At 40.5% G+C, this 27502-nt stretch overlaps 1 protein-coding gene and 1 pseudogene across 5 annotated transcripts in view; both read left to right on the top strand.

The window, feature by feature from the left end:
- The window catches only part of INPP5A (inositol polyphosphate-5-phosphatase A), a 318955-nt gene that overhangs the window by 57598 nt on the left and 233855 nt on the right, over nucleotides 1–27502 (top strand). For all 5 annotated transcript variants that reach the window (XM_042456965.1, XM_042456963.1, XM_042456966.1 and 2 more), the window contains exon 2: nucleotides 15173–15214. In XM_042456965.1, the coding sequence (XP_042312899.1) occupies nucleotides 15173–15214 (42 nt within the window). The remainder of the gene's footprint in view (nucleotides 1–15172; nucleotides 15215–27502) is intronic.
- On the top strand, nucleotides 23006–23142 carry LOC121927394 (annotated as a pseudogene).

The following is a 27502-nucleotide window of genomic DNA, read 5'->3' as shown; positions in this document are numbered from 1 at the left end:
TTTGGCTTGAGTTTTAAAATGGCTTGAATTCAAATACAGTGGCTTTTCAATGCCTTGTGGATTGAGGGGCCTATGTAACATGCCTTGTTAAACAAGGAAATAACCTTTTAAAAATGTTATATGCATAATAAAGTGGTTTAGGCCCAGTCCTCCATGTCAGATGTGCATCCACTCTGGCTCTGAGAGAGCCACTTTAAAAAGATGGTTTGTCCACAATTCCGTTAGTAGATTCCAAGGATTGCGTCCTCATTTTCTTTTTCTCCATATGCTCTTTACCTCAGCCTTAGGAAAGAAACAACCATGCCTATCTTTGAACTTGGCTCTTGGCTGTTCTTGTTCCCTTTAATTGTCTTCTGGGCCTTTAGTTTTCTCTCTCTACTTAGGGTTACTTTAAACAGCCAGCTGCGTTGCTCTTTCCCTCTTGTCTTGTGACTGCTCTGAATTCTGCTTCTCTTTCACTTGGAGTTGAATATCCCTAACAAGCTCACAAGATTCTACATTTAATTCCAGAGCAGACTTGTTTAAGACTGTGGAACACTTGATATTTATCAGATTTTTCACTGTGTGGAAACAATTATGGCTTTAGAGGTCCAAGGGCTCTTTCACACGGCACAGTTATAGCACTATGATTTCATTTCAGTTTTTTTTCAACTTTTATTCAGGATTTGCAGTTCAGGGAAAGATATTTTGAATTCTCAGCCAGGGGGTTCACAAAGCTACAAGCCCCAGGATTTCATAGGAGGTAGCCAAGGCACTTAAGACTGGATTCATAGTGCTATAATTGTGTATAGAGAAAGGACAAATGCCTGCTATCTTCTTCCAGTTACCAGCTGGCCTCATTGGTTGTGACCAGGCAAAACCAGTGAGACAAGCAGAGTTGGTGCACATACTGTTCCAAAACTCGCCCTATTAGTACCTGTTTCTAGAGTCTATTTTTCTGTGTGCTCGGAGAAGTTACTTTTTTGGGCCATAAACTTCCAGAATCCCCCAGCCATGATGACCAGTGCTGGGTATTTGTATAATGTTCTCTAGAGGATTTTTTTAAGTACTTCTGTAAAACTGGAGTGCTTCAAATGTGATAGTCTGTGTGTATATAGTTCCAGTGTGGCTACAAGTTTTATACACTCAAAGAATGAGTTTGCCATTAGCATGTACTATAATTTTGATTATCAAAATTTCTGTTTCTCATATGTTTTACACAAGACTCCTCTTTTTAAAGAATAAGACCTGGCTGTAATGAAGCGCTGTAAACTTTTCAGTATAAAGGTGACACACATATCAGGTGCTACTTTGCTCACCAATTATACTACATCAAAAACTGGTATCGTAAGAGTTTCTGACAGGAAATAATTAAAACATATAGTGCAGTCTGGTACAGGTCTTTTCAGAATTCTGTTGAGATCATTTGAATTTATTCCAAGGTGTGTGTTTAGGATTGCAAGGTGTAGTTTTTCTTTTCCATGTGGGTGGGTGTGATTCTGATAGATTGTGGCTTACATCTAGACTTACTGTAAGTTGTTCTTAGTGTTGTCTCAATTGATTTCTGATTTATGGTGGGTCCAAGGCGACCCTATCATGTGGTTTCCTCAGTTTGAGAGTGTGTGACTCATCAACAGTCACCCAGTGGGTTTCCATGGCCAAGCGGGAAATTGAACCCTGATCTCCAGTTGTAGTCCAATACTCAAACCACTACACCATGCTTGCTATAGAACCACTGAAATCAGTGGGGCCTGCCAGGGATTTCATTGGATCTCTTCTCATTATGGCTAAATCGGGATTCAACTTACTATTTTGTATCCAAGAAAGTATGGTCCTTTTCCTGAACTCTTATTCAGCTTTGTTAGTGCAGGGCAAAGGATCAGTGATTTTATCCAATACATTTAACAAAAAAAGAGTCAGAATTGCCAGTACTGTACCTTTAACAATGCACTCCTTTCTACTTGGATGTTAGTGCCATTGAGTTCAGTGGGGCTTATTCCCAGTAAGTGAGTAGAGCATTACAGGCTCAGAGTGATAAAATCTGAGGAAAATGAAAGTTATATTGGAAACAGATTAAGGATTGGTTGGGTGGAGAATAACATTTTTGGATGCAGATTTGTTAGCTTTTCATTAAGTCCTGTTTAGTGGAATTATAGAAAATCTATTTTGGCATGTACAGTTCTTTGGCGAACTCGGTCTAGAGTATTCTAAAATTAATTTTCTGGCTTAAAGTTTTGGCATTAAGAAATTGTCCAAAGAAAAAAAGAATTTATATCTATCTATCCTTACATAGAGAGTTATACTTTGCATCCTGTTTGAAGGCAATTGGGATGGGGAATGAACTACGTAATCCTTTGTGTTCCTTCCAGCACTATTTGTTTACAAGTGAGCATGAATGTGACATAATAAGCGGATTCCATTTGCATCAAAACCCTATGACCATAATGTTTTGGTTTGCCAGCTCATCAATCTCTTTAAGAGTTCTGGCATGAAATAGCCAACCATAAAACAGTCTTGATCTTGCCAGTACTTGTATATTACATAACTACCACCCAACTGGTTGTGTTTTATTTCTCATAGACTTTTAAAAAACTGCCTGATTTTAATGGATTAAGCAAAAAACAATATCTAAACTCCAATGTTGAATACAGTAGTGTTCTGTCCAGTTACCCCAGTGATTAAATTAAAATTCAAGTAAAACTTGTTCATGGTAGATTAGTAAGTTGTCCTGTGAACTTATTTTGCTACATAACTCAGAGGTCTATGGATACATACTGGGGCAGTGGTGGTAGTGGCTTTGGTACAGCCCAGAGGGCCCCCAGACCCTACAGATATCTGCCAACCCCATTTTTATTTTATTTTTAACCTAAAATTGCTAAGTGATGCCACCAGAGGCCTCCACGAGGCACAAGTTGGGTTTAATTATTCTTTCATCCATCCATCCATCCTGAAAAGGCTGAAAATGTACAAAAATGGGAATCAGAAGTAACAGTAATGTAATTTCTGGTTTGGGAAAAATGGTGCTTGGGGACTTCAACAGAAGAGGCAGAAACAGTTCCATCATGCCTCATTTCCAACAGTGGATGAAAGGTACTTTCCTCCATCCGAACTGCCACTGCAGTGGCCTCAGAGGGAGAAAAGAAGAGGCAGGCACAGCTCCATTGTGTTGCAACCCTAACAACAAATGAAAGAATAGACAGCATCTGCTGGACTTAATTCTCTTCCTCCAGCGCCATCCCCTTTTTTTCATGTTTCTTGTCTTATTTAGATTGTAATTCCGAGGGCAAGGAAGTGTCAAATCAACAGTTTGTAAGCTGCTCTGAGAGCATTTTTTTGGGCGAAGGGCCAGGTATAAATACTCAGATCTGGCCACAGTTGTTCATGCCTTGGTTACTTCTCATTTAGGCTACTGCAATGTGCTCTACATTACAGTAATGCACTCTACAAGGGCTGCTCTTGAAAAACATCCAGAAGCTGCAGCTAGTGCAAAAACGTAGCAGCCAGACTGGCTTCAGGTGTGCATTTTATAGACAATAACATTGGACTTTCAGTTTGTTTCTGAGTTCAATTCAAGGTGCCGGTATTGGCCTACAAAGCCCTAAATGACTTGGGGCCAAGATATCTGAAAGATGGCCTCATCCCATATGGCTCTTCCAGAAATTCTGTATCTTCAGAGGAGGTCCTGTTGCATGTCCCAACCTACCTTGTGAAGATAGGTTGGTGAGTACATGTAACAGGACTTTCTCTGTAGCATCACCTCAGCTGTCTACCCAAGGAAGTTAGGCTGCCCCATCTCTTTTACGCTTTGAGGAGACTTGGTTTTCAACATTCAGTTGTGATGATGTGCCATTACTGCATAACTTTGATAGCCATTGTAGAATTAAACAGATGCTTCTGTTATACTACTTGTGTTCATGAATGGATATTTTTTTCTTTAAGCTAGCTATTTTGTATTTGTTGTTGTTGTTATGGGCCTTTAAGTAATTTCTGATTTATGGAGGCCCTAAGGTGTTACAGCTGGCCCGCCCTTTACGCGGGCTTGCCTTCCGCAGACTTGAGCTCACATGGAAGGCAAGCCCCAATCAAAACAATGGGGCACACGCCCACGGTGCATGCACTATGGCGTGCTGTGGGAGCGCACACTGTTACTCTGAATGGGATTTGAGCATACACTCAATTTCCCTTATGCCAGAGGGTCCAGAACAGATCCCCTGCATAAAGGGCAAGTCTACTGTACTATCACAGGGGTTTCTTTGCAAGAATTGTTTAAAAGGAGTTTGCCTTTCTCTTCCTCTGAGGCTGAGAGAGAGTGATTTGCCCAAGGTTACCCAGCGGATTTCCATGGATGAGCAGCAATTTTGAGCCCTGTTCCCCAGAGTCATAGTAAAATACTCAAACCACTACCACACTGGCTCTATTTCTGTATAATTCATGTTTTTACCATTTTTCTGAGATGTGTTGTGATTTTTCATTGCTAATTAATGGTTTGGGGAAAAGGAACTTGGCCAGAAACTTTTTTTAAAGTAGAATTCAAGAATTATTTGTGGAAATAATAGTACTTGGAGGACCGCCTCTCCCCATATAATCCGCCCCGCACTCTCAGGTCAGGAGGTAGACAACTTCTGAGAGTTCCTAAGGTTAGATACACAGTGTCTGTGCACAGGGCCTTTTCTGTTTTGGCCCCCCGGACTTGGAACTCTCTTTCTGATGAGCTCCGCTCGGCCCCCTCCCTTGAGTCTTTTAAGAAAAACCTTAAGACTCATCTCTTCCGCCAAGCCTTCCCCCACATGTCCTAATTGATATTCTCTCCTGTGTATTGTGAATGTTCTGATTGGATCTGTTTACTGTTTCTACTGGTTTTAATTATTGATTATTATTGATGGGGGGATTGTTGTTATTATAATTTGTATTTTATGATGTTGTAAACTGCCGTGATCGAAGGAACGACGGTATATAAAAATAAACTCATTCATTCATTCATTCATTCATTCATATTTAAAAGCTAGAGTGTAGGTGCTGTTCATAGGAGGAAATGTGGTGGTAAAAATTGCCTTTATGAATCATTCATTACACTCTCACCAGCCTATTGAACGTTTTGGTTATTCTATACCAACCTAACCATGCTCAAAATGTGAACCTTGCAAGGCATTCGCTTGTTCCTGTTGGAATCTTTCTTTAAAATTGGATGGTTAGGATAACATCTCTAAGTTTTAGAATTTGTAATTGTAAACATCTAAAAAAAAAACCTGTAATACAGGCTGAGTATCCCTTATCCAAATTCTGAATTCCAAAATACTTCAAAATCCAAAATTGTCCACATGGGTAGCTGAGATAGTGACACTTTTGCTTTCTGATGGTTCAGTGTATGTAAACATTATATCATATACAAAATGATTAAACATACTATTTATAAAATTACCTTCAGATTATGTGTATGAGGTGTTTACAAAACAGCAGTGAATTTCATGTTTAGACTTAGGCCCCATCTCCAATAAATTTTCTTGTGTATATGCAATTATTCCAAAATTAAAAAAAACCAAACCCAACATCCAAAACACTTCAGTCCCAAGCTATACAGATAAAGGAGATTCAACTGGTAAAAGTCAGCATACAACATAGTTGCGTTGTCGCATATAAGAACTGTCAAGATATCTGTAACTTTTTCACCTTGGCACTACCATTTGTACTTACAAGTAGAGACTTACAGTTTAGGGGTGTGTGTGCTCAACCAGCTTGGGACTCTTAGTTGATTGCAAATCTTTCTTAGTCCTTTGAATGACATCCCTAGTTGTTACTCTGATTGCCTCCACTGATAATGAGAAACACACAGTTGATCTCTCTTGACAAACACTTGTGAATGATTTTATGAGCTGAGTGGATCTACATAAATTGGTACACAGTCCCTGAAGAAGAAAACATTCTAGTTTTATGATGATTCACAGATACTACCATTCTGAAGAGCCATTCCTACCTGTGGACATAGGAGGAGGCTCCTCTCTTAAGATGAGTATATATCGCCTTCAATTCTGAAAGTGCTTGTAATAACTAATTTAAATAAGGGCATTTTAAAAATCTTGTTACCCAGTAACACAAAGGCTCCTTTTTACTTTATCAAAGTAAAAAACAGCTTAACAGCACTATCCTATGCATTCCTATTCAGAAGTCCCATTTTGTTCACTAGCATTTATAGGAGTCTAATTCAAATGTCCTCATTAGTGTTAGCTATGTATACCTGACATGAACCTTATTGTGTAACAGACAGTTAGTATTTAACACACATTGTATCCAAAGATCCTCTGATGTGGAGGTTTTCCTCTGGAAGAAATGAACACTTGGATCCCATTCAGTGACTCCAGAAATTATCCTGAACTTGTTAGTGTGGGTTTTAATGCTGGACTTCAGCAAAAGCAGCATGACATTCTGTTCATTCCATTTTCCTTGAAATAGAGCAGAGTCACTTTTCTTCTGAACTCCCTTGGCTTTCACTTTTATGATGAACCTTTAGTTTGAAGGCACAGGTGGTGCCTGTCTAGTCCATCTCTGAATGGAAGATCATAGCAGGAGTCCCCTTAATTACAGTTAAATAAGAAGTTCAAATATTATCTATGGAGGTTTAAATTGGGATAAAGGTTTCTTATCATGTTACATGTGTTAATTGGTTCACCTAGCTCCCAGAGGTTTGCATTATCAGGAACAGTTTGATGAATGGCCAGTGCTAACAAAGTTATTTTCATTCTCAGTACTTTCTGTATTTAATAGACCTCTGAGTGTAACCTCACTAGAATATCATCCATAAACATTTGTACAGCATATATATCCGAAAATCTGATTAAACGGAATGTACTGTATTTGATTAAGTAGGCTTCAGTCCACGAAATCTCATGATGTATTATACAGTCGGCCCTCCTTATACGTGGATTTGCCATGCGCGGATTTGAGCATATGCACATGGCAAATCCTGAAGTTGTTTCCAATGCCGGTGCGCGTGCCCGTGCGCCGCCATTGGGAACAAAAGTCTCCCTCCTCCCCTCCTCTTTCCCCCTCCTTCCTAACTTCCCTCCCTCCCACCTACCTACCTACCTACCTATTTATCTACCTTCCCACCCTCCCTCCCTCTTTCCCTCCCTGCTTACCTGCTGGGTTGCTGCGCCGCCACTGTGGGAAAATCCAGATGCTGCTCCTCGAGGCCAAGAGGCCTCCAGGCTGCATCTGGCCATTTCATGGTGGTGGCGGCGGCAGCGGCGAGGACGACGAAGGTTGACCTTGTCCTCCTCGCCGCCGCCACCGCTGTACAAGGGCCAGGTGCAGCCTGGAAGTCTCTTGGCCTCCAGGAGCAGCACCTGACCATTTTGCGGCAGCGGAGGCGACAGCATCGAAGAGGACGAGGCTTGGCCTCCTTGTGGCCTTGGCCCCCGCAAAATGGCTGGGTGCTGCTCTTAGAGGCCAAGAGGCCTCCAGGCTGCACTCGGCTCTTCTGCGATGGCAGCGGCGAGGAGGACAAGGCCATGCTTCGTCCTCGCCACCGCCGCCGCAACTGTTCAAGGGTCAGGTGCAGCCTGGAGGCTTCTTGGCCTCCAGGAGCAGCACCCGGATTTTCCCGTGGCAGCAGCGAGAACGTGGCGGTGGCACGGCGACCCAGCAGGTAAGCAGGTAGGAGGGAGGGAGGGAGGGAGGGGAAGGGGAGGGGGACTTTTCTGTCCAATGGTGGTGCACGTGCACGTGCGCCACCATTGTATAGAATGGGACTTGAGCATACGCAAATTTTGGCATACGCGGGGGGTCTGGAACGGATCCCCCGCATATACCAAGGGCCCACTGTATTAGTTATCAGAAGACTCATGCTTTCTTACAATTAAAATATACATTAAAAAATAACAGTAGTGAAATGATACGTGGGTGTACCTTATGCGACTTCCCAGCATACATTGGAAGGAGCAGCGCCGTGTGCTGGAAAAGTCAATGGCGTGTGTGTTGTTGTGTGCTGCCGCAGGCACAAGCCCCTTTCACTTGAATGGGCCTTGAGCATCCACGTTTTTCCCCTTACAAAGGGACAACTGTATCCCCCGCGTAAGGGTAGGGACAACTGTATATTTCTCCTTGAAGAAGAAGAAACTATAAGCAAAATCACTTGGTCCACAGGCAATATTTTAAAATTAAGTTGTCCAGTCCCATCACAAACCTAGGAGCAGAATAGGTGCTATCCTGTGGCCAGGAGAACCTTGCTGTAGAGACCATTGCATAGGCAATGCACCATGACAAAAAGACCTTCTTCCTTTAAACAATCCTTTAAATTTTAAATTTAAAAAAATCCTGAGGCTTTTTCTTCCTCCTCCCAGTGAGCTTCATCCCACTCCCACTGTCTCTGAAAGCATTTTAAAGGGAAGCAGATGATTGCCACAGCCAGTTTCTGTCAAGGTGTTGAGGAGCAGTGCTATCACCCTCCCTTAGAGTATCACCTGGTGCGGTTTGCACCCCCTAGTGATGCCACTGGTAATCAAAGAAGATGTTGATCTCAGGATGCAGGGAGGTTCATGGTAGGAGTGGCCTTCATTCTGTGATTGGGTAAAGATGTAAAGGACTTTGAACAGGGCACCTTATTCTCTCTGTTTAGTTTTGTTGTCATTAATTTTGTTTTAAAGTATTTTTCCTGTTATTATCTACCATGCAATATTTGCTCCTGATCACATTGCTTCTATTGGTGCTAGCTGACTTCATGTTATACGGTTAGTGTTCTTTACTAGAATTTTGGCATCTTTCAATGGATCTTTGCATTTACAAAACAAGGATGTGTTCAGGTTCTTTTTATAGTTAATGGATTGCTGATATGTGACAAGTGGCTTATACTGTATGTTTATTTCTGTTTAAGAAATCAGATCAAAGTCAACCTAGTTCAGTATTCTTTGTAAAAATCCCCCAAACCAACAGAAACTAGATGATCCACTACTGGAGTAAGATCTAGCTTTTATCTTTCCATTTGCCTTGGACATGTCATATACTTTCCCTGAGAACTAAAAAAGGGAGCCTTTTTGTCTACAGTGCAGGCTCACCTCCAGTTCAGAAGAGAGCCTGGGCACAGTACTTTCTGATGGTCCCCTTCTGACCAGTGGACCTGGTTGCTTTATCAGGGATGATAAACCTATGAGGTCTACCAGGATCAGGATGTGGTACCCAGTTCAAAAGCCAGTGAATGAAAGGTAGCAAATTGCTCCCCTGCTGACAATCCAGATAGTCTTACTCTCCATAAGCATCAACATCTATAGAAATGTTCTTCTACATTAATCCTCTTCTTAGGGGCCCTTTGAGAAATTGCTTGCCTGAATGCCCATTGGGTAGCTTCAGGGATGGATTGCAGAGACAGCCTGATAGCTTTGTTAACAGCAGTAATCTTGGAGGCTTTCCCCTGGTGCTGTTTTTGTTACTTTCAATATTTTACTGAAAGAAACAGAGAGGAAAAAAGGTCTCATTCTTTGCTTTTAATTGCCTTTTGAAAAAAATGGTGTACTGTCTGACTTTGGTATGTAAAAACATTTCAAATAACTGTTGGCATTTGTAATTATATATATATATATATATATATATATATTTCCAGGGGCTAAGAAACCTGCAGCCATGATGTACTTCCATAAACTATCTGCGTAAGTTTCCAGAACATAGCACAGCCACTCAGCAAGAATAAAACTAAACAGTTGCCAAATCAAAGCCTAGGGATATGAACTGGTTGCCTTCTTCTGCCACCCCTCCTTGTGTAACACTGGAATTGTTTGGCATCTGTAAAACAGCTGCCATAAAGTATTTTACAGAGCAGTTATTTTACATAACAGTATTGACTGACTGCCTTGGTCCATAAATTTCTTTTCTGGGTACTCTGGTGTGCAGTTTCTCATGTAAATGCAGTTTTTAAAGGATTGGGTCTGCAGTGAGCCACTCCTCATTGTGGAGATGGCTGTGCATCAGAGGCTTGTTAATCTGTCTTGAAGCCCCTAAAAGCAAACTTCCTGTTTGTATAACAACCATAGCCTGCCATATTAATTCTTTAAAAGGCTTTCAGTGCTTTAGAACATGATAACAGGGACACTTGTTATTATTGAAAGGGTCTCCTAAGAGTTACAAGGATCTGTTTGTTTTCCCAACAGAGCATAGTGCCAAAGCTGTGCTTCAGTTGTCTTCTTCTTTTCTTAGAATTATGACAAGATAAACACAATATTTAGCTGCATTGAAAACAACATCATTGCCTTAAAGCAGTGTGCTGAAGTGTGGCCCAAGGGCTGTCAAGAGTTCCCAGGCCATTATTTATTTAATTTATTTATTTTTTGCAGTTCTGACAATTTCCATCATCCCCTGAACAATTGGGAGAATGAATTTTTATTTTTGTTTTATTTATTTAATTTGGCATCAGAATGACCAGTACTTCCCCCAAACCTAGAGACATGGGGTGCTATTCACAATTTTACCATATTTGGAGGCATTGTTGAGTCCCTACTCATTCAGGTCTGTGGTCTTATTTCAAAATAGAAGTGACTGGAGCAAGAGACCCATTTACTTCTTAGAATTTAAAAATAGTCTTTACTTTGGGGGAGTCACACTCTTTCAGTCTCAGAGGATGGCAGTGGTAACCCCCCTCTGAAGAAACTTGCCAAGAAAACTCCATGATAGGGTCTAGGGTCACCATATGTTGGAAATGACTTAAAGACAAAACATCAACAGCATACCTAATAAGGGTAAGATGGGGCCTGAAAATGGGGTGAAGTGGCAGGAGAATATCCTCTCCAGATGCTTGGGAGGTGCATTGGTTATTTGGGAACAAAAAGTTGTTTTAACCTCTTTGATTTAGAGGTTTGGGTCAGGAGATGCCAAGGGGATGCTGTACTTCGGAGCCCTAAAGAAACCAGTGTCTTATCACTCCTGCTCTATACCAATAAAATGTTTAATGTCCTGTGATGACTCTACATCATTGGAATATATAAAACTTGTCTGTTAGAAGTTAATAATCATAAGCTGCAACAGAATGCTTCTTTCAAGGGTTTGTGCTAGCTATGTTCTTCAAGGATATTTCTTTCGCTCTAAATCTGATGGCAGTGGTAGGCTCCATGTCAGCAATGCTGAAATCCACTCTTAACTTTTTTAAAAAAAAAACTTTTGTTATGTTTTATTTTTTATATACTGTATATACTGTACTCAGCTGTAAGTCTACCTCATGTATAAGTTGAGGGCAGGTTTTGGAGTCAAAATTATGGATTTTGGTATGACTTGTGGATAAGTCAAGGGTAAAACCTAGGGCCCTTTAACAAAGGAGATAAACAATGAAGCAAGGGGAAATGATGCTAAAGAATTTAGCAGTGTTCTGGCAGGCTTCACTCTTTATGTTCATCATGAAGGCTAGATGGATGAGATAGTTGAGGGGGGGGGGTCAGTGCTTCTTTTAAGTGCTCCCAGAACAGACTAAGCTCTCACCTTTTCCCACTATACTCAGAGAATGGGATGATTCCTTTAAAAAAAAAAGAGTTAAAGTACAGTACTTACTTACATATACATTTCTATAAAAATACTTATGTACTTCTATACATTGACCTGTGGATAAATTGACCCAGGTTTTTGGGATCAATTTTTTTGACTAAAATTTCTAAAGTTGTACATGAGTATGTATATACAGTACCTGTTTTGGAGATAGTACTCAGATCCTTGAATGCCCCCCTTCAAATTCTGGCTAAAATCACTGCCTCCCCCAGCCCCCCAACATGGATGGCACCAGACACCACTGCTTAGTTTCTAATACCCTCCACGCAGCAGCCAGCAAATAAGTAGTCTGTGGCCACTGAAAATGTTCATTATTCTTTGAATATTTTTACAAAGGGAGAGTGCCTTCTAAAAACATTTTGTCCCTGCTTCTACCAAGATATTGTCTCACTCTTGTGTGTGAATGGTGATCTGGTGAAAATAGCTCTGTGTGTGTGTGTGTGTGTGTGTGTGTGTGTTTGACACTGAGACAAAAGATTTTCATACCAGTGCTTACCGTGGGTTAAGTGCAGGTAAAGCGCTGGTAAAATGTCCCTGAAGCATGAGGGTGTGAAAGCCAGTCACGCTTCTGAAACGTCAGTGAAGCGTCCACTCATCTTTACCGTCCTTGAATTGTTTTCGGAGCAGCCATTTCCTATTACCAGGAACTTTGCGTTAATAGGAAATGGCTGCTCCACGAATGATTCAAGGATGGTAGAGGCGAGAGGATGTTTCTTCACTGATGTTTCAGAAATGTGACTGGCTTTCATACCCTCTTGCTTCAGGGACGTTTTACTGGTGCTTTACTGGTGGTTATCCCACGGTAAGCGCCAGTGTGAAAATCTTCAGAGGGAATTGGAGGAAGGGAAGAACAAATACCATGCCCTAGCAGGAGCCTGGCAGGGCTGTGGAAATATTATAGTGCTCCAACTTAGCCATAAGTTTGCCGCATCCAGTGGTTGACTTGGAAATTACTCTTATTAGAGCATTTGGGATGGCAGCTCAAGGAAAGATAAAGAATCTGATGCTCCGAAAAAGTTACTGCACCTCTCATCACCCCTGCCATTGGCCATCTTGATAGGGCTTGGAATCCAAGAGAATTTGGATTTTACCTTATATACTCAACCTCATGTATAAATCAAAGTCAGGTTTTTGGGCCAAAATTGTGGGTTTTGCTATGACCCGTGGATAGTTCGAGGGTAAAACTTGGAGGCTCCTTCAGTGTGTGTATGGCAAGAGAGACTTTCATTTATGCTTTTTGCTTCATCATTTTAGCTTTCGTTTCAGCCAGATGAGCGGACGGGAGAGGGGCTCAAACAAACAGCAATATCAATCAGTCACCCAGGACTCTTTCTGCTTGGCTAAGAGAGAAAGAAACTGCATAGGGAAATCTGAAAGAGCTGCTATCACATTACCATAGTGACCCCTAAATAAGTCAACCTGTGATTTTGCGGTCAGTTTTTGAGCATAAATTTTTAGACTTATGGATAAGTATATGTGGTAATTCTCAAATGCCATTCAACTTACTCTTACTCTCTTCTACATACTTTATCCTCATGTACCTTTAACAGTTAATTAACCTTTAATTTCTTCCTACTTCATCATACCATACAAACATTCATTGTAAAAATACATAGGACAAACATCTTCATTTGAACTTCTCCGCTTCCGAATATTTCTATCTTGAAAAGCTGTTCTATGACCTCTCTATATACAGTGGGCCTGTTCCGGAACTCCCCCTCCCAGGGTGGGAAAATCCACGTATGCTCGCACCCCATAGGAAACAATGGGGCATGTGCATGTGGTGGCAGTGCAGCGCACACGCTCAGGCACACACACCATTGTTTATATTGTTGTGCAGCTTCTACGTAAGCAGGGAGCCGCATATAGTTCACCCGCGTATGGTGCAGGCACACTGTATATCTATTCTTTTTCTTTGTTGTTATACTTCTCCCCTAATTCTCTCTCTTTAATTAATAAATAAAATGATAAACTCTCAGAAGTTGAATGGGTGTAGAATAGATTCCAGTTATCATACATATTTGGTATTTCGTAGTGTCACATATGGAAGCCAGTGAGGTTTTGTGATTAGAGTGTTGAACTGGGATTCTGGGAGACCAGGGTTCAAATTTCCACTTGGCCATGGAAACCCATTGGGTGATCTTGGGCAAGTCACACTCAACCTCAGGGAAAGACAATTTCAAACCTCCTCTTGAATAAATCTTGCCAAGAAAACCAGATGATGGGGTTGCCATAGGTTGGAGCCAATTTGAAAACACATAACAATAATTAGAAGGGTCACATTTATTAATAATGTGTGTGAATGTGCATGTGTGTGCATGTCCATTTAAACCTGGGTTTGGAGAAGGGTTAGATGAAAAGCCACAGAACAACTAACCCTTCTCTTGTAGAAGAAGTACAGAAATTATGAGTTATATTATGCTAGCACCCCCAAGGTAGCCAAATGAAATAACAGCAATAACAACAATAATATATTTATATCCTGCCTCTTCCATTTGGGGAAGTGCTACTACCTATAAACATAGTGAAGAGGGATGGTAACAGAGAAAGGTCAATGGACATGACAGAATATAGAGAAGAGGTAGAGTCCTAACTTGCTTGATCTTGGGGGACTCCATTCCTTTCATTTCCTCAGTAAGGCTATTGATTTTACAGCAGCTTTGACATTCACAACTAGTACATTCACAACTCATCAAGGCAATGTTATCAGATGTTTCTGAGGTATACATTCCTGTATAGTTCCATAAGAATAGTTGCAATCATAGCTGTGGAGATTCCCAAACTTTGAACCATTTTATATGCCCAATTAACCTCTGTGACATTTTTAATTCCAGTTTATGAGAGCACATGTTGAAATCTGGCATGAAATGAAAGGTCTATTCTGTGTAATTCTTTATATGATTTACGCCTGAGAGACATGCATGCATTTTGGTTCACAAAACACTTTAACATAGAATGCATGAAATGAATTTAAATAGAACTAAATATCCTTTAAATGTAAAGCGAATTATAAAATTTGCTATCATAAATGCAAGAGAAAAACTGGGATGCTTGTTAAAAGGGTGGCAATTACAGTGGTGCATTTAGTACTGCTATTTAGAGCAAGCAAAAAAGCAAATGCCTGCTTTCAAGATGAGCAAAAATAGTGAAATTATGTACAAAAGCACTGAACTATTTCTGGCAGTTGCTAACAGTGAAATAGTTTATGTATCATATTTGTTCTTCTTCAAGGACTTTATGATTGTGCATGTGAGATTATATCTTTTTAAATTTCATAATCCTGAAAGGTCAAGTTATAACCTTCTGAGTATCCTTGAACCAATTATTAAGTGAGATCTTGTATTCCAGTCTCCTTGGCCAAAATCCAGTCCTCTACAGAAAACCAGTACAGTTAATAAACTTATATTCAAACTCTTGAGCAGAAAGCTTTACAAGGTACTAGCAGAAACTGTGGTATTCCAGCTTCTGAAAAGTTAGACTAATGTAGTGTTTATGTGTACATAATGGCCTTTGCTTATAATGTTGTTCTTATGATGTGCCTGTGCATAAGCATGAACATATACAGCAACATGTCATCCATATCTTTAGCACTGTATCTTTATCTTTAGCATTGTAAGGAGAAAATTGTATTTCTTTATTGTATAGCAACCCACATTTATTTATTTTATTTATTTTTCAGCCAGAAAATCTACAGAAGAATTGGCTTCGGGAATTTTATCAGGTACCCTAAAAATATTTGATACTGTGTTTATAAATGTGTTCAGGCTGTTACCTTTCTAGGTATTAAGAATTCTACCAGAGAGCATGATTTAAGGCTGCAGTCCTTTGTAAAGTTACCTGGGGATTATGCCTGACCAAACATTATAGTGCTTACTTTTGTGTAGACATCTACAGTCAGATTGTGCTTCAGTGATGATATGATCAAGGCTGCTATCATAAAAATGTTTACCTGGGAAATAAAATTCATAGACGTTATTATTTGCAATTAATACTGCTGGTCAGAGCAAAAAAGTGTTCTGTCATGTCTTTAAAACTTGAATGATTTATTATAGCATTACGTAGTTACTGCAGATTACTTTGTCAGATGCATGGAAAGTAATCATAAATGGTGTTTAAAAGCAAGTTGAAGGCCTCTGTCGATGGAAGCACATTGCTATTTAAGAAAGTTATTTTGCTTCTTTTGTGGGTTATATATTCTTGAATATTTCCTATATTAGTAATTAATGTTTAGAATAAAAACATCGACTGAAGTGGAAGAAGCTGCTCCTAGGCAGTTCAGTCAATGCATGCAATGAAGCAGACTTACGTCTATGAAAATTTATGCTACCAACTCCTTTCTTTCAGTCTCAATGGTACTATAATATCCCTTTGCATGCACAGCAATATGGCCTGTGATGTTTCTGCAAAGAGGAATTTACTGACTCTGATGAACTAGACAGTATATGAAAGCTTATGCTACCAACGACTCTCTTGCAGTTAGTCTCAAAAGTGCTACAATATCCCTTTGCATACTGATCCAGACTAACACAGTGAAGTCTTTGAATTCTGCTCTTGTTGTAGATATGCTACTGTGAATATTGAGGATTAGGTTGTATCTTGGTGTAATTAATATAGTCGGCCCTCCATATCCACAGATTCTTCATCCACGGATTAAACCATCCATGGCTTGAAAATATCACACGCACACACACACTTCAAACAGCAATCCTTGATTTTGTCATTTTAGAGAAGGGATGCCATTTTACTATGCCATTGTATTTAATGGGACTTGAGCATCCGTGGATTTGGGTATCCACGGAGCAATTTGAACAAAATCACAGCTGATACCAAGGGCCTACTGTATTGCTGTAACGTGAAGGCCCCATTAAAATTAATGTTTTATGTACTTCATAAATTTCTCAGCACTGAGAACAACTTAATGTGAAGAATTAAAGCAGGATTAGGGTAGAGCAGGATGTGTGTGTCAAAGAAATAAAAAACTGAAACAGGAAGTTTAATATTGTACTGAGTGTGTTTGTGCCAGGACAAATTGTGTAAGGTTTACCACCAGAGTTTTCTTGAAACCCTCTCCCCCTGTGCAGACTCCATCTCTTTAAAAATGTGGAGAGCTTACATTTGCAAAGCACTCAAGACCATATCCTTATGAATAAATTTGATATGGCAGTCTGTATGGTAGGGTCTGGTCTTATAATAACCATCTTTGGGATTTGTGGAAAGCTTATCTTGGTGGTAACAGCAGCTCTTGGCATTCTCCCTTCATCCCTAAATGTCCCAGAAATAGAGTTGCTTTTCTGGGGCTCTGTGGGTGTAGGGAGAATAGCCATGGCAACTAGGATTGTGAGGTTGAATGTAGGAAAAGTCTTCAGTTGCTTCAATATGTAGCAGATCCCGAGACAAGTAGGCTTACCATAAAGTTCTATCAGGAGGAACTAGGATATATCTTCCTGCCCAACCTCCCAACATCTACTTCTTAGCTATGCAGCTTTTTCTCTATCAACACACAGTAGTTATTTACGGGCTTGTGGAAAGCAGGAGGGGAGCTAGATGTGAAGAAGCTTCCATCCTGAAGCTGGATGCGGAGCCACTGTCATATTCTGAGAGCTCTTGAGGGTGCCTGTTTGTTGTGTGTCCAGCTGCAGGAAAGGTGCTGAATATTCCTTTGCTGCTACTGCTGCTGTCATGCCCCTTTAATTGCTAGTAAATAAACATGTTGAAGGCACTGCATCAGCTAAAAGTGGGTTGAGTAATATAGGAGAGTAGCCAGAGTTCCTCCTGATGGAACTTTATAGAAACTTTACTTGCCACTGCTATTTTCCCTATACCTGGATAAGTGCTGAATAAATGCTGCCTCATGTTCAGCCTGGCAACCCTACTAGCCACAGAATTATGGGAACTGTCATGGCATTGTCAAGAAACAAGTCAAGAAATAAGAATAGGACTAGGAAGAGCAGCCATGTAGATATTGACAAGATCCTAAAGTGTAAAGATATACAACTGAGCACTAAAGTTAGAATCATTCAAACCATTGTATTCTCCTTGACCATGTATGGGTGTGAGAGCTGGATAGTGAAGAAAGCTGACAGAAAGAAAATAAACTCATTTGAGATGTACTGCTGGAGAGGAGTGCTAAGGATACCATGGGCAGCCAAAAAGACTTCACAAATGGCTCCTTGACCAGATCAGGCATGAACTCTCCCTGGAAGCTGAGCTAATTAAATTGAGGTGGTTATATTTTGGCCACATCAGGAGAAGGCATGGCTTACTAGAAATAAACAATAATGCTAGGCATGGTAATGGTGCAACGAGGATTGCAGCCAGGAAATTAGAAGAAGATTCAGAATGGGGAGAGCATCTATGAAAGAACTAGAAAAGATCCTGAAATACAAAAATATAAAACTGAGTACAAAAGTTAGAATCATACAAGCCACTGCATTCTGTATTACCATGTATGGATGTGCGAACTGGGCAGTTAAGAAAGAAGATAGGAAGAAAATCAATTCATTTGAGATGTAATGCTGGTGAAGAGTGCTGAGGATTATGTGGACAACCAAAATGACAAACAAGTGGGTCCTAGAGCAGATCATGCCAAAAATCTACCTAGAAGCTATGATGACAAAACTGAGGCGGTCATACTTCAGACACATCATGAGAAGGCACAACTCACTGGAAAAAACAACAATGCTAGGAAAGGTAGAAGACAGTAGAAAAAGAGGAAGATTGCGTGCCAGATGGATAGACTCAGTCAGGGAGACAGACCTGAACTTGCAGGATCTAAGCAAAGCAGTGGAAGACAGCGGGTCTTGGAGATGTTTCACCCACAAGGTTGCCATGAATCGGGGCCAACTCAATGGAAGTTAACAGCAACAAACATGGTATTGTCAAAACATAGGCATTAGTCTTCTGGAACCTGTAGAAATTTTAAAGCAATCCCAGAGGAAGAATCTGTACTGTGGCCTGCTGGAGCTGTTGAGGCAGATGCTGCCCATTGAGATCAAGCTTGATTGTAGCCGTCAATAGCTGCTTTCTTCTTAGTTGAGCTGTGATAACAAGAAATCAAGAGAAAAATGCTGGAGGTAGGGGAAAGATACAGGTTGAGCAGTGTGCTTGGGGCGTTTTGAATTGCATTTTACTTCCCTTATTGTATTGTTAGTATAGATTTTGGATCAAGCGAATGGTCTGAATCTGTCATTTCCTGTATGAACCTTACAGACATTTTTAATATTCAGAGGATTAGCATTTTTGAATGTTGGTCTATTACTTTGAAGAACAGGGTTTGATTCTCAGCTCAGCCATGAAACCCACTAGCTGACCTTGGGCAAGTCACATGCTCTCAGCCTCAGGGGAAGGCATTGGCAAACATCCTCTGAACAAATCTGGCAAAGAAAACACCTTGATAGGTTTGCCTTAGGGTCACCATAAGTTGGAAATGACATGAAGTTACACAACATACACGCCCACACCAAAATTATAATATTTCACAGGAAAATGAGGTGTTGGTCATAAGTTAGGTACAGGGTAGTTAGGAGGCTGTTTGTTTTGCCTTCTCCAAACTTGGTTCCCTCCAGATGTTTTGGATATAAATTCCCCTGATTCTATGCTGTTAGCTTTTTAAACTGGACTTCAGCCCCTAACATTGGAGGGCATCAGGGCTAGGAAAGACTGGCTTAGGACCTTGCTTAGTTGAGGCTTGAGTTGTGTGGGAAATACAGGCACAAATCAAATGTTTGAAACTTTTTAGACCATTTTTTTCCTATGTGAAATGAAAATGAACAAGTTCTTTTACACACTCCAAATAATATTTGTGGAACAAGTACATTTGTTGTTGTTTTCTTCCTTCTCTGACTCCTACACTCTCAGTTGTAGTGGTAGCTCGGAAATATTTGTCAATTTGCAATTTGCCTTTTGTGTGGCCGCAGCAGACAAGTTAAACTCCTGCCTCTTTCTTTCTTTCTTTCTTTCTTTCTTTCTTTCTTTCTTTCTTCCTGCCAATGTGTAGGATTTTTAAAAAAACTGCTTCAGTGGTTATATATTCCTTTTCAGCACTTAAGTGCTTATCTCCTGCAATGTTAACAAGCAAAAACAGCAATCCTCCTGACTATACATGTCGTGACTTAAAATATGAGGGCAGGCTGTAACTAGCCTTATCTTACGTACTCCTCTACTCTTGTGTGCTTCCCCTTCCTCTGATCCTCAGGTGCCTTGAGGAGGAGTTCTGTAGCTTTCACTTCCTTTTGACTAACCATCAATTGTGATGTCTGAACACAGACAGACTGTTGTCAAGTCTTAATTATAGTTTATAAAGACAAGCCACCTTCAAACTGCCTTTTACAAAGTTTACTTATTGTAACTAACTGTAGTTAAGATTAACCACACGTTTAAGGGTTGGATGTAATACTAAACTATGCTTAATCTGAAACGGAAGTGGTAGTTTTTAGTCTCCTTATTGTCCTGATGTAAGGCAGAAGGGGAGATTGTGCAAACCCCATTTTTTTTAGCTTGGCCTCCTAACATGTGTGGCTATGGCCATTCCTTGTCCAGGAATAGACACCCTGATTCTCTCCTGATAATTTAAACTATAACTCATATGAGCCCCAGTCCAGTGAGGATTATAGTTCCAAACATCTGGTGGGCATTGTGTTACATATTCTCTAGTCCATATTTCTCTAATTCGTATCTTTCTCACCGTGAATAAAAGAATGCAGAAGCATTTGCACTGCATAAAGTAATTACCACTTCAATATAAACATTGGTGTTTTTTTAAAACAAACAAACAAACAAACACCTACTTAAGTTTGAGAAAATTGCTCTATTCATACAGGTTAAGAAAAAAATCAGTATTTGTTTTATCTTAAATTACTGCTCTTGGAGATATCTCACCATATCTCAATAAAAATAGCTGGAAAATTATTATAGATAGCTTGTTTTATGAAGTTAAAACCAAGATAAACCACAAACCACATTTTCCGTGTCTTCTGAGGAATGTAATTTGCATATCTAGTTGTGTCAACATAATTTTCATAACCTCTGGTTAACTGAAAGTTGAACAGAGCTTCTCCAAGTGCTGCATGCACCCTCTGAAAAAGAGGAAGAGTTCTTAGAGATATTCTCAAGCATTTCAAGGAAGTACAACCTTTGCTGCTTTTGACTTGACTGCTTTTCTTTCTTTTTTCATAACCATGTTGACGTATCTTTGCAGACTTGCTGTTCACTTTCACTGCATTTCGAGCAATGTTTTGAAGATAGGTACCCTTTTCACTTCTGCATTTTGCTCTTTTGTAGCAAATCTTAAGCATCGTAAAGGATTGTGGTGGGGTTTGAAAAGTTTACTCACACTATATTTTCATTCAACTGTAACTTAAAGGAACACAGAGTTTGGTCGAAATGTCTCACAAAAGTAAAGTTCCCAGAATTTGCTAGCATTAAGCAAGGGCAGTTAAAACAGTCTCAAACTGGATTATTTCTGCAGTGTGTTTTGGACCTTAGAGTCTGTAGAGGTTCATTCAAGTATGATTTCAATTTGCTCAGTACAGATTGTCTCAGGTAATGTAAGCAGGACAGGAACTTGTGTTGCCAGATTCATTTATTCAGAAAAGCAAAACCTGTATAGTGTGTGAGAAAAATCCCATGATAAAGGGTGGGAGAGAAACATTTTAATGAATAAATAAGCAAAAATACACCCAGTATTATGTTTTAGATCTGGAGCTTTCATGCCTGTCCCTAACATGTCAACACTTCTCCCACTCCGATGCTGGTGGGATGTATATGCCACCAGAGCTTTCTGTCAGCATAACAGGAGGCCTTTAGTGGTTCAGGTACTGTCCTATCAGTAGAACTCATTCTCTATTAACAGAGCAGACCTCTGACACTTCCTATGGCCTTCTGGCACTTGATTGTATCGATTCGATCTGAAGTTATTTTCCATATTGGTAAAACAATAGTGAAAAAGCAAAAGGTCTTTAGATGGTGATCACTAATAGTATAGCAGCCATCAGAGAAGAGATGTTTTGCAGTGCAACAAAGAAAGGGGGCAAATTCTTTTCATGACACTATATTTATTGTCTTTAATTTTCATATTTATTTTATTTACTCATTAAATCAATTGATTACTTACTAATATTTTAAAAGTTGTCATGCTTTTGGGACACCTGCCTTTTTAGTTGGTTAAAATTTTTAAAATCAGTTTTAATCTAATTGAATCCTTTAAATCCCAAATGTAGACAGCTTATATTCAGTTGGCCCTCCGTACCTACAGATTCTACGCACACATATTCGACAAACCACTCTTCAAAAATATTACACATAAAATAATCCCAAAAGCAAACTTTGATTTTGCTGTATTATATAAAGGCATTATACTGTGCTGCTATCTATAATGGGATTTTGGTATTGATGGGGGGTGGGGCGTCCTGAAGCAAACACCAGCAGATACTGAGGGCTCACTGTACATTCATTTTACGAATTTCAATCACTGGACAATGGTTGCTAGCTTGTTTATGGGCATAACTTCTAGCTGACAGAATTAATAGTTCATGCTGAACTCTTATTTCTAATCAATAATAATAATAATAATAATAATAATAATAATAATAATAATAATTTATTTATATCCCGCCTCTTCTGTTTGGGGATCAAGGCGGGTAACAGCAGAGTTTATATGATACACAATGTAAAAAAACAAAACCCACAAAACCCTGACCCAACCCTCCCTCCTCACATATATGTTCTATGTTGCACTGATAATATTTTTAATTTTTTTGTGTTTCACGTCATCTGTTATGTTATTCTAATAGTTTTAATTCCCTGAAGGGTGGGAGAGGCTGAATAAAAGGAGTACAGCCATTTTATCAGTAAAGCCTATAAGAAAGAACAGTATGTCAACTGAATTGTGTGAATGTATGAATGTATTAAATTACCTCATACTGAGTCAGTACACCAAGCCCGATAGTACTTGTTTTAACTGATACCAGAGCTGCAAAATCTCAGACTAGAGTCTGTACCCTGTATATTGTCTGAGAGCCTTTCAGTTGTAGTCTGTAGTGCCATTGTTTCTTCTTCTTGGAAACTGACACAATGTAGATAGTAGAGATTTAATCTGGATTTAGGATTAAGTGGTTTCATATGCACTGTATGATTTTAATGAGGATTACATTCTTTCCAGCTCTTCCCCAAAAAGCAAAAAGTGGGGATGTTTGTGCCTTTTGATTCTTCTTCCCTGCGTGCACAACTGTTAAAGTTTCTCCTGCTTGTGAATTAGATCCTTTTTAAAAAAAATCTGTTTTAAGAAGAGGCCCTCCCCATTTCAAAAGAGATTGCAGGATCCTTACGTTTAGGGAAGACAACTTGGATGGAATGGGCATTTAGTTGCTGTTGGTAATTTCATCCTGTCTCTCTTTCTAGGATGTACTGTATGACTGAATATAAAATTCATTTTTTGTGTTTTTCTAGCCATGACTTATTTGTAAGGTAAACAAATTGTATTAGATCAACTGTTGTAACAACAACACAGATGGTTTTACTTACCTGGCAGGGGAGATACCGTGATCATGAAGGTGGTTTTCCCAGGGTGAGGCCCACCCATTGCACTCTGGGTGTGCTGACCCCTGTGAAAGGAGCCCTGGTGGCGCAATGGTTAAATGCCTGTACTGCAGCCACTCACTCAAAACCATAAAGTTGTGAGTTCAATCCCAGCTACGTGGGCTCAAGCTTGACTCAGGTTTGCATCCTTCTGAGGAGGTCACTAAAATGAGTATCCAAAGTGTTTGGGGCAATTAGCTTACAGTTGTAAAACATTTAGACACTGTTTGTTCAGCGTGAAGTGCTATATAAATGAAGATGTTTGTTTTTTATTTGTTTTAAAGAGGGCTTGAATAAACCAAATGAGTTCTGGAAAACATGTAGCCGCTGAGGTTACATGATCTTATTGGGGCTGAATGTCTGACTACATGCAACACCCCCCCCACACACACACACACATAGTCATTGCGGTATAAAATCTGTCAGGGAATCAATCTGCATTGTCTACTTAGCAACAGTTTGATTCTTCTTTGTCTTCTCTGTGACTCACACATATGAGTTGCTGTGTGCCTGCATGGAGATCTTCAGAAGTTTCTAGCACTGTATCTTGGTAGCTTCACCTCCTTGCTTGCACGCATATAAACCATGTGCTACTGCCAGAACCCAATTCTTTTTCCTCTGCCATCACAGATCTTTAGGAAGTTTTCAAAGCATTTTGGCATTTTTCTACATTTTCACTTCTCCTCCAGGGTTTTATGGCCCTGAATGAATTCTTCAAGAAGTGTTTAGCCTTTAGGTCATAGATCCTACATACAAACAGTTGGATGTGCTGTCTCCTTTGCCTGGGCAAGGACCAAACAGTTGACTCCTGCCTGATTTGCTAGTCTTTTACTTGACAAGCGAGGTGTAATAGAGCTCCCCACCTTTTTAAGGCTCTACAGTGGGAAGGAACCCTCCACATTGCAGCCCTTCCAACATGCAACAAGCCACTTCATACAACCTCAATTACTATCTGTTCCTGCCCGCCTTTGATTATGAAGCACCAGCAAGTTCACTAATTGAGTGAAACTGGCATTGCTGCTCAGGCATCCTTGGCTCAAATGTTGGTACCTTCTTCCCTGATATCCTAAGAGCCTCTAAGACTGCTCACTTGCCTGGAAGGCAATTTCATTGTTCAAAAGGTGGAAGAGGCAACAATATATTATTCAATCAATCAGTAAAAAAAATACTTTCATATATTTGGCTAAACTTTTATTTTAAAATTTGTAAGCTACCTTGAGTTCTTTGGCAGGAGAAAGGCAAGTTATAAATTGAATAAAATACATACATACATACATACTAACAGACTATGGTCCCACCTAGGCTGGACACCAGGTTATGGATTACTCCCCCCTGGTACCAGCCCTCTTCTTGGAGCTTTGTTGGGAAATCTGCACCATGAGTACCTGCCAGAAGTCATAATTCAATGAGAGGTTTGATACAAAAATCTTGTATTTCTTGTTTTCGTGCCCAGCTGTTGGGAATGATGACCTTCTGTACCTGCAACCAAATGTCATGAACTTTTGATAAATCTGGGCCACTTGTTTGCTGTTATTGTGCGCCTTCAAGTCATTTTTTACTTATAACAACCCTAATGTGAACCTATCATGGGGTTTTCTTGGCAAGATTTGTTCTGAAGGAGTTTGCTCTTGCCATTCTCTGAGGCTGAGAGTGTGACTTGCCCAAGGTCACTCTGTGGTTTTTTATGCTTGAGCAGGGAATCAAAGCCCAATTTCCAGAGTCACAGGGGCAAAACAGATGGCTGGTAAGGGGTGACATAATGTTGCCCCTTTGAACACCAGATTGGGGCCATGGCAACCTTTTGGGAGCGGGAAAAGGGTGCCATTGCCACGGCTGCGGCACTTTTTGCTGCACCAAAAGAGCACTGTAATGCCACCTGCCATCCGGTCAGGCAGGCAGCATGACGGCGGCTTGGGGATAGAGTTGGGATGTGCGGCATGCAGCTGCCATGCTCCCACTCCACCTCAATGCCAGCCCTTTGGGCCGCTCTGTCTAGCTGCTTGGTCCAATACTCGAACCACTACACTGCACTGGCTCACTATAGAGAAGTACCATATATACTTGACTGTAAGTCGACCTCATGTATAAGTCATGGGCATGTTTTGGGTTTTATGGATTTTGATATGACCCCTGGATAGATCAAAGATAAAACTTAAGGGCATGTAACAAAGGATCAGAAGGATGAAGCAAAGGAAAACAATGCAAAAGAACATAGAAAATCCTGGCAGGTGTAACTGTTTATGCTTACTCTAAGCCTGGATGGATGAGTGAGTAAAGTGGAGTCAGTGCTTCCAGGACAGATTACACTCTTACCTATCACTACGAGATGGTTCCTTTTTTATAAGAGTTAAAATATAGTACTTACATTGACCCATCAATAAGTCGACTCAAGTTTTTTCAATCAAGTTTTTGACCTAAACTTCTAGATTTATACATGAGTATATACAGTAATATGATATTGAAAAACATAGCACCTATATGAGCAGGAGAAACAAACAGGTCACCATGAGAGAAAAGCAGGAAAGCAACCAGGTAGAAGCTAACACACTGATCTGTCATCAAGAGAAGAGAGCAAATGTTGCAATAATACATTAGATGTGGGGGTGGAAAGATAAGTAGAAGGAAAAGATAAACCCTAACCCTATCGCCCTCCTGGTTCTGCCACCCAATTCCTATCTGACTTTGAATCATGGCTGACATTCTTCCTTTCAGATTCAGTCCCCACTTCGATCCTAGGTGACTTTAATATCCACGTTGACGATTCCAATAACCCTTCAACATCTCGCTTTATCTCTCTGCTAGCTTCTTTTGGCCTCCAACCACACTCCAACTCTTCAACTCATTCTCTTGGTCACTGTCTTGACCTAGTTCTTGCTGCAAACTGTGCCATTTCTGACTACCTGGCACTTGACTTTCCACTATCTGACCATCATTTAATCTCCTTTGCTCTCACTTATACTCCTCCTCCTCGCCATACTATTCAACGTCTTTTTCGTGATCTTCAATCTGTCGACTCTAACCATCTTGGTCTGACCCTGGATTCATCTCTCTCTTCCCTAAATCTCGGGGATTCTGCTGATTCAGCTATGTCTTTATTTAACTCCACTCTTCCCTCAACTCTTGACCATTTTGCCCCTGTCTCTGTACGCACTTCTTCCTCCAAGACTAGACCTCAGCCCTGGCTTACCCCCAACATTAAGTTTCTCCGGTCCTGCTCTAGAGTGGCCGAACGTCTTTGGAGAAAGTCCAAAGAGTGGGCTGATTTTATCCATTTCAAGTTGGTTCTTTCTTCCTTCTCATGCGCCCTCTCTATGGCAAAACAGAATTATTACAAATCATTGATCTCTGCCAATGAGAGGTGCCCGCAGTGTTTGTTCTCCACCTTCAACACTTTGCTTAAACCTCCCTCTCCTCCTGTCTCTTCATCTTTCTCTCCTAATGACTTTGCTATTTCATCTCTAAGATTACCACTATTCGCTCTGAGATAGTCCCTCCTGATTCTTCTTCTGCTCTTAATCTTCTATCGCCTTCGCCTAACAAATTTTCTGTCTTTCCTCCTGCCTCTTTGGATGAACTCTCTACACTTCTGAACTCTTCCAAACCTGCTACCTGTCCTCTTGATCCTATTCCTACTCGTCTTCTAATCTCTATAGCTCCCTCCTTTCTGCCCTCGCTTCTCCATATCTTCAATCTCTCTCTCTCTACAGGCTCCTTCCCGTCGGACTTCAAACATGCTCTCATTTCCCCAATTCTGAAAAAACCTTCTCTTGACCCCTCCTCTTTGTCTAGCTATCGTCCGATTTCTCTTCTCCCCTTTCTTTCTAAGGTTTTGGAACGGGTTGTTTATTCGCGCTGTCTTGAGTTTCTTGAAGCCAACTCCATTCTCGATCCATTTCAGTCTGGTTTCCGCCCAAGGCATTCTACAGAGACAGCTCTCACTAAGATCTCGAATGACCTTTTACAGGCCAAGGCTAATGGCCTTTACTCTGTTCTCATTCTTCTCGATTTGTCTGCAGCCTTTGACACTGTTGATGACTGTCTCCTAATTGACATACTCTCTGACCTTGGGTTCTCAGACTCTGTTCTCGACTGGTTTAGATCTTACTTGTCTGGCAGATCTTTTGCAGTAGTTGCAGGGGGTCTGACTTCTTCTCCTGTTCCCTTATCTGTTGGAGTTCCCCAGGGCTCTGTTCTGGGTCCCCTTCTGTTTTCTCTCTACACACTGTCCTTAGGAAAACTCATCAGCTCTTTTGGTTTTTCCTACCATCTGTATGCCGATGACACCCAGCTGTATCTTTCCGCCCCTGACCTTTCTCCAAGGTTTGAACAGCAAGTCTCATCTTGCCTTACAGCTGTCTCACAGTGGATGCGCCATCGGCATTTGAAGCTCAACATGTCCAAGACGGAGCTTCTTGTCTTTCCTCCTAAGCCTACC

Source organism: Sceloporus undulatus, chromosome 3 (genome assembly GCF_019175285.1).
Source record: "Sceloporus undulatus isolate JIND9_A2432 ecotype Alabama chromosome 3, SceUnd_v1.1, whole genome shotgun sequence".
Classification (NCBI taxonomy): Eukaryota; Metazoa; Chordata; class Lepidosauria; order Squamata; family Phrynosomatidae; genus Sceloporus; species Sceloporus undulatus.
This window is presented reverse-complemented; position numbering and strand designations above follow the sequence as displayed.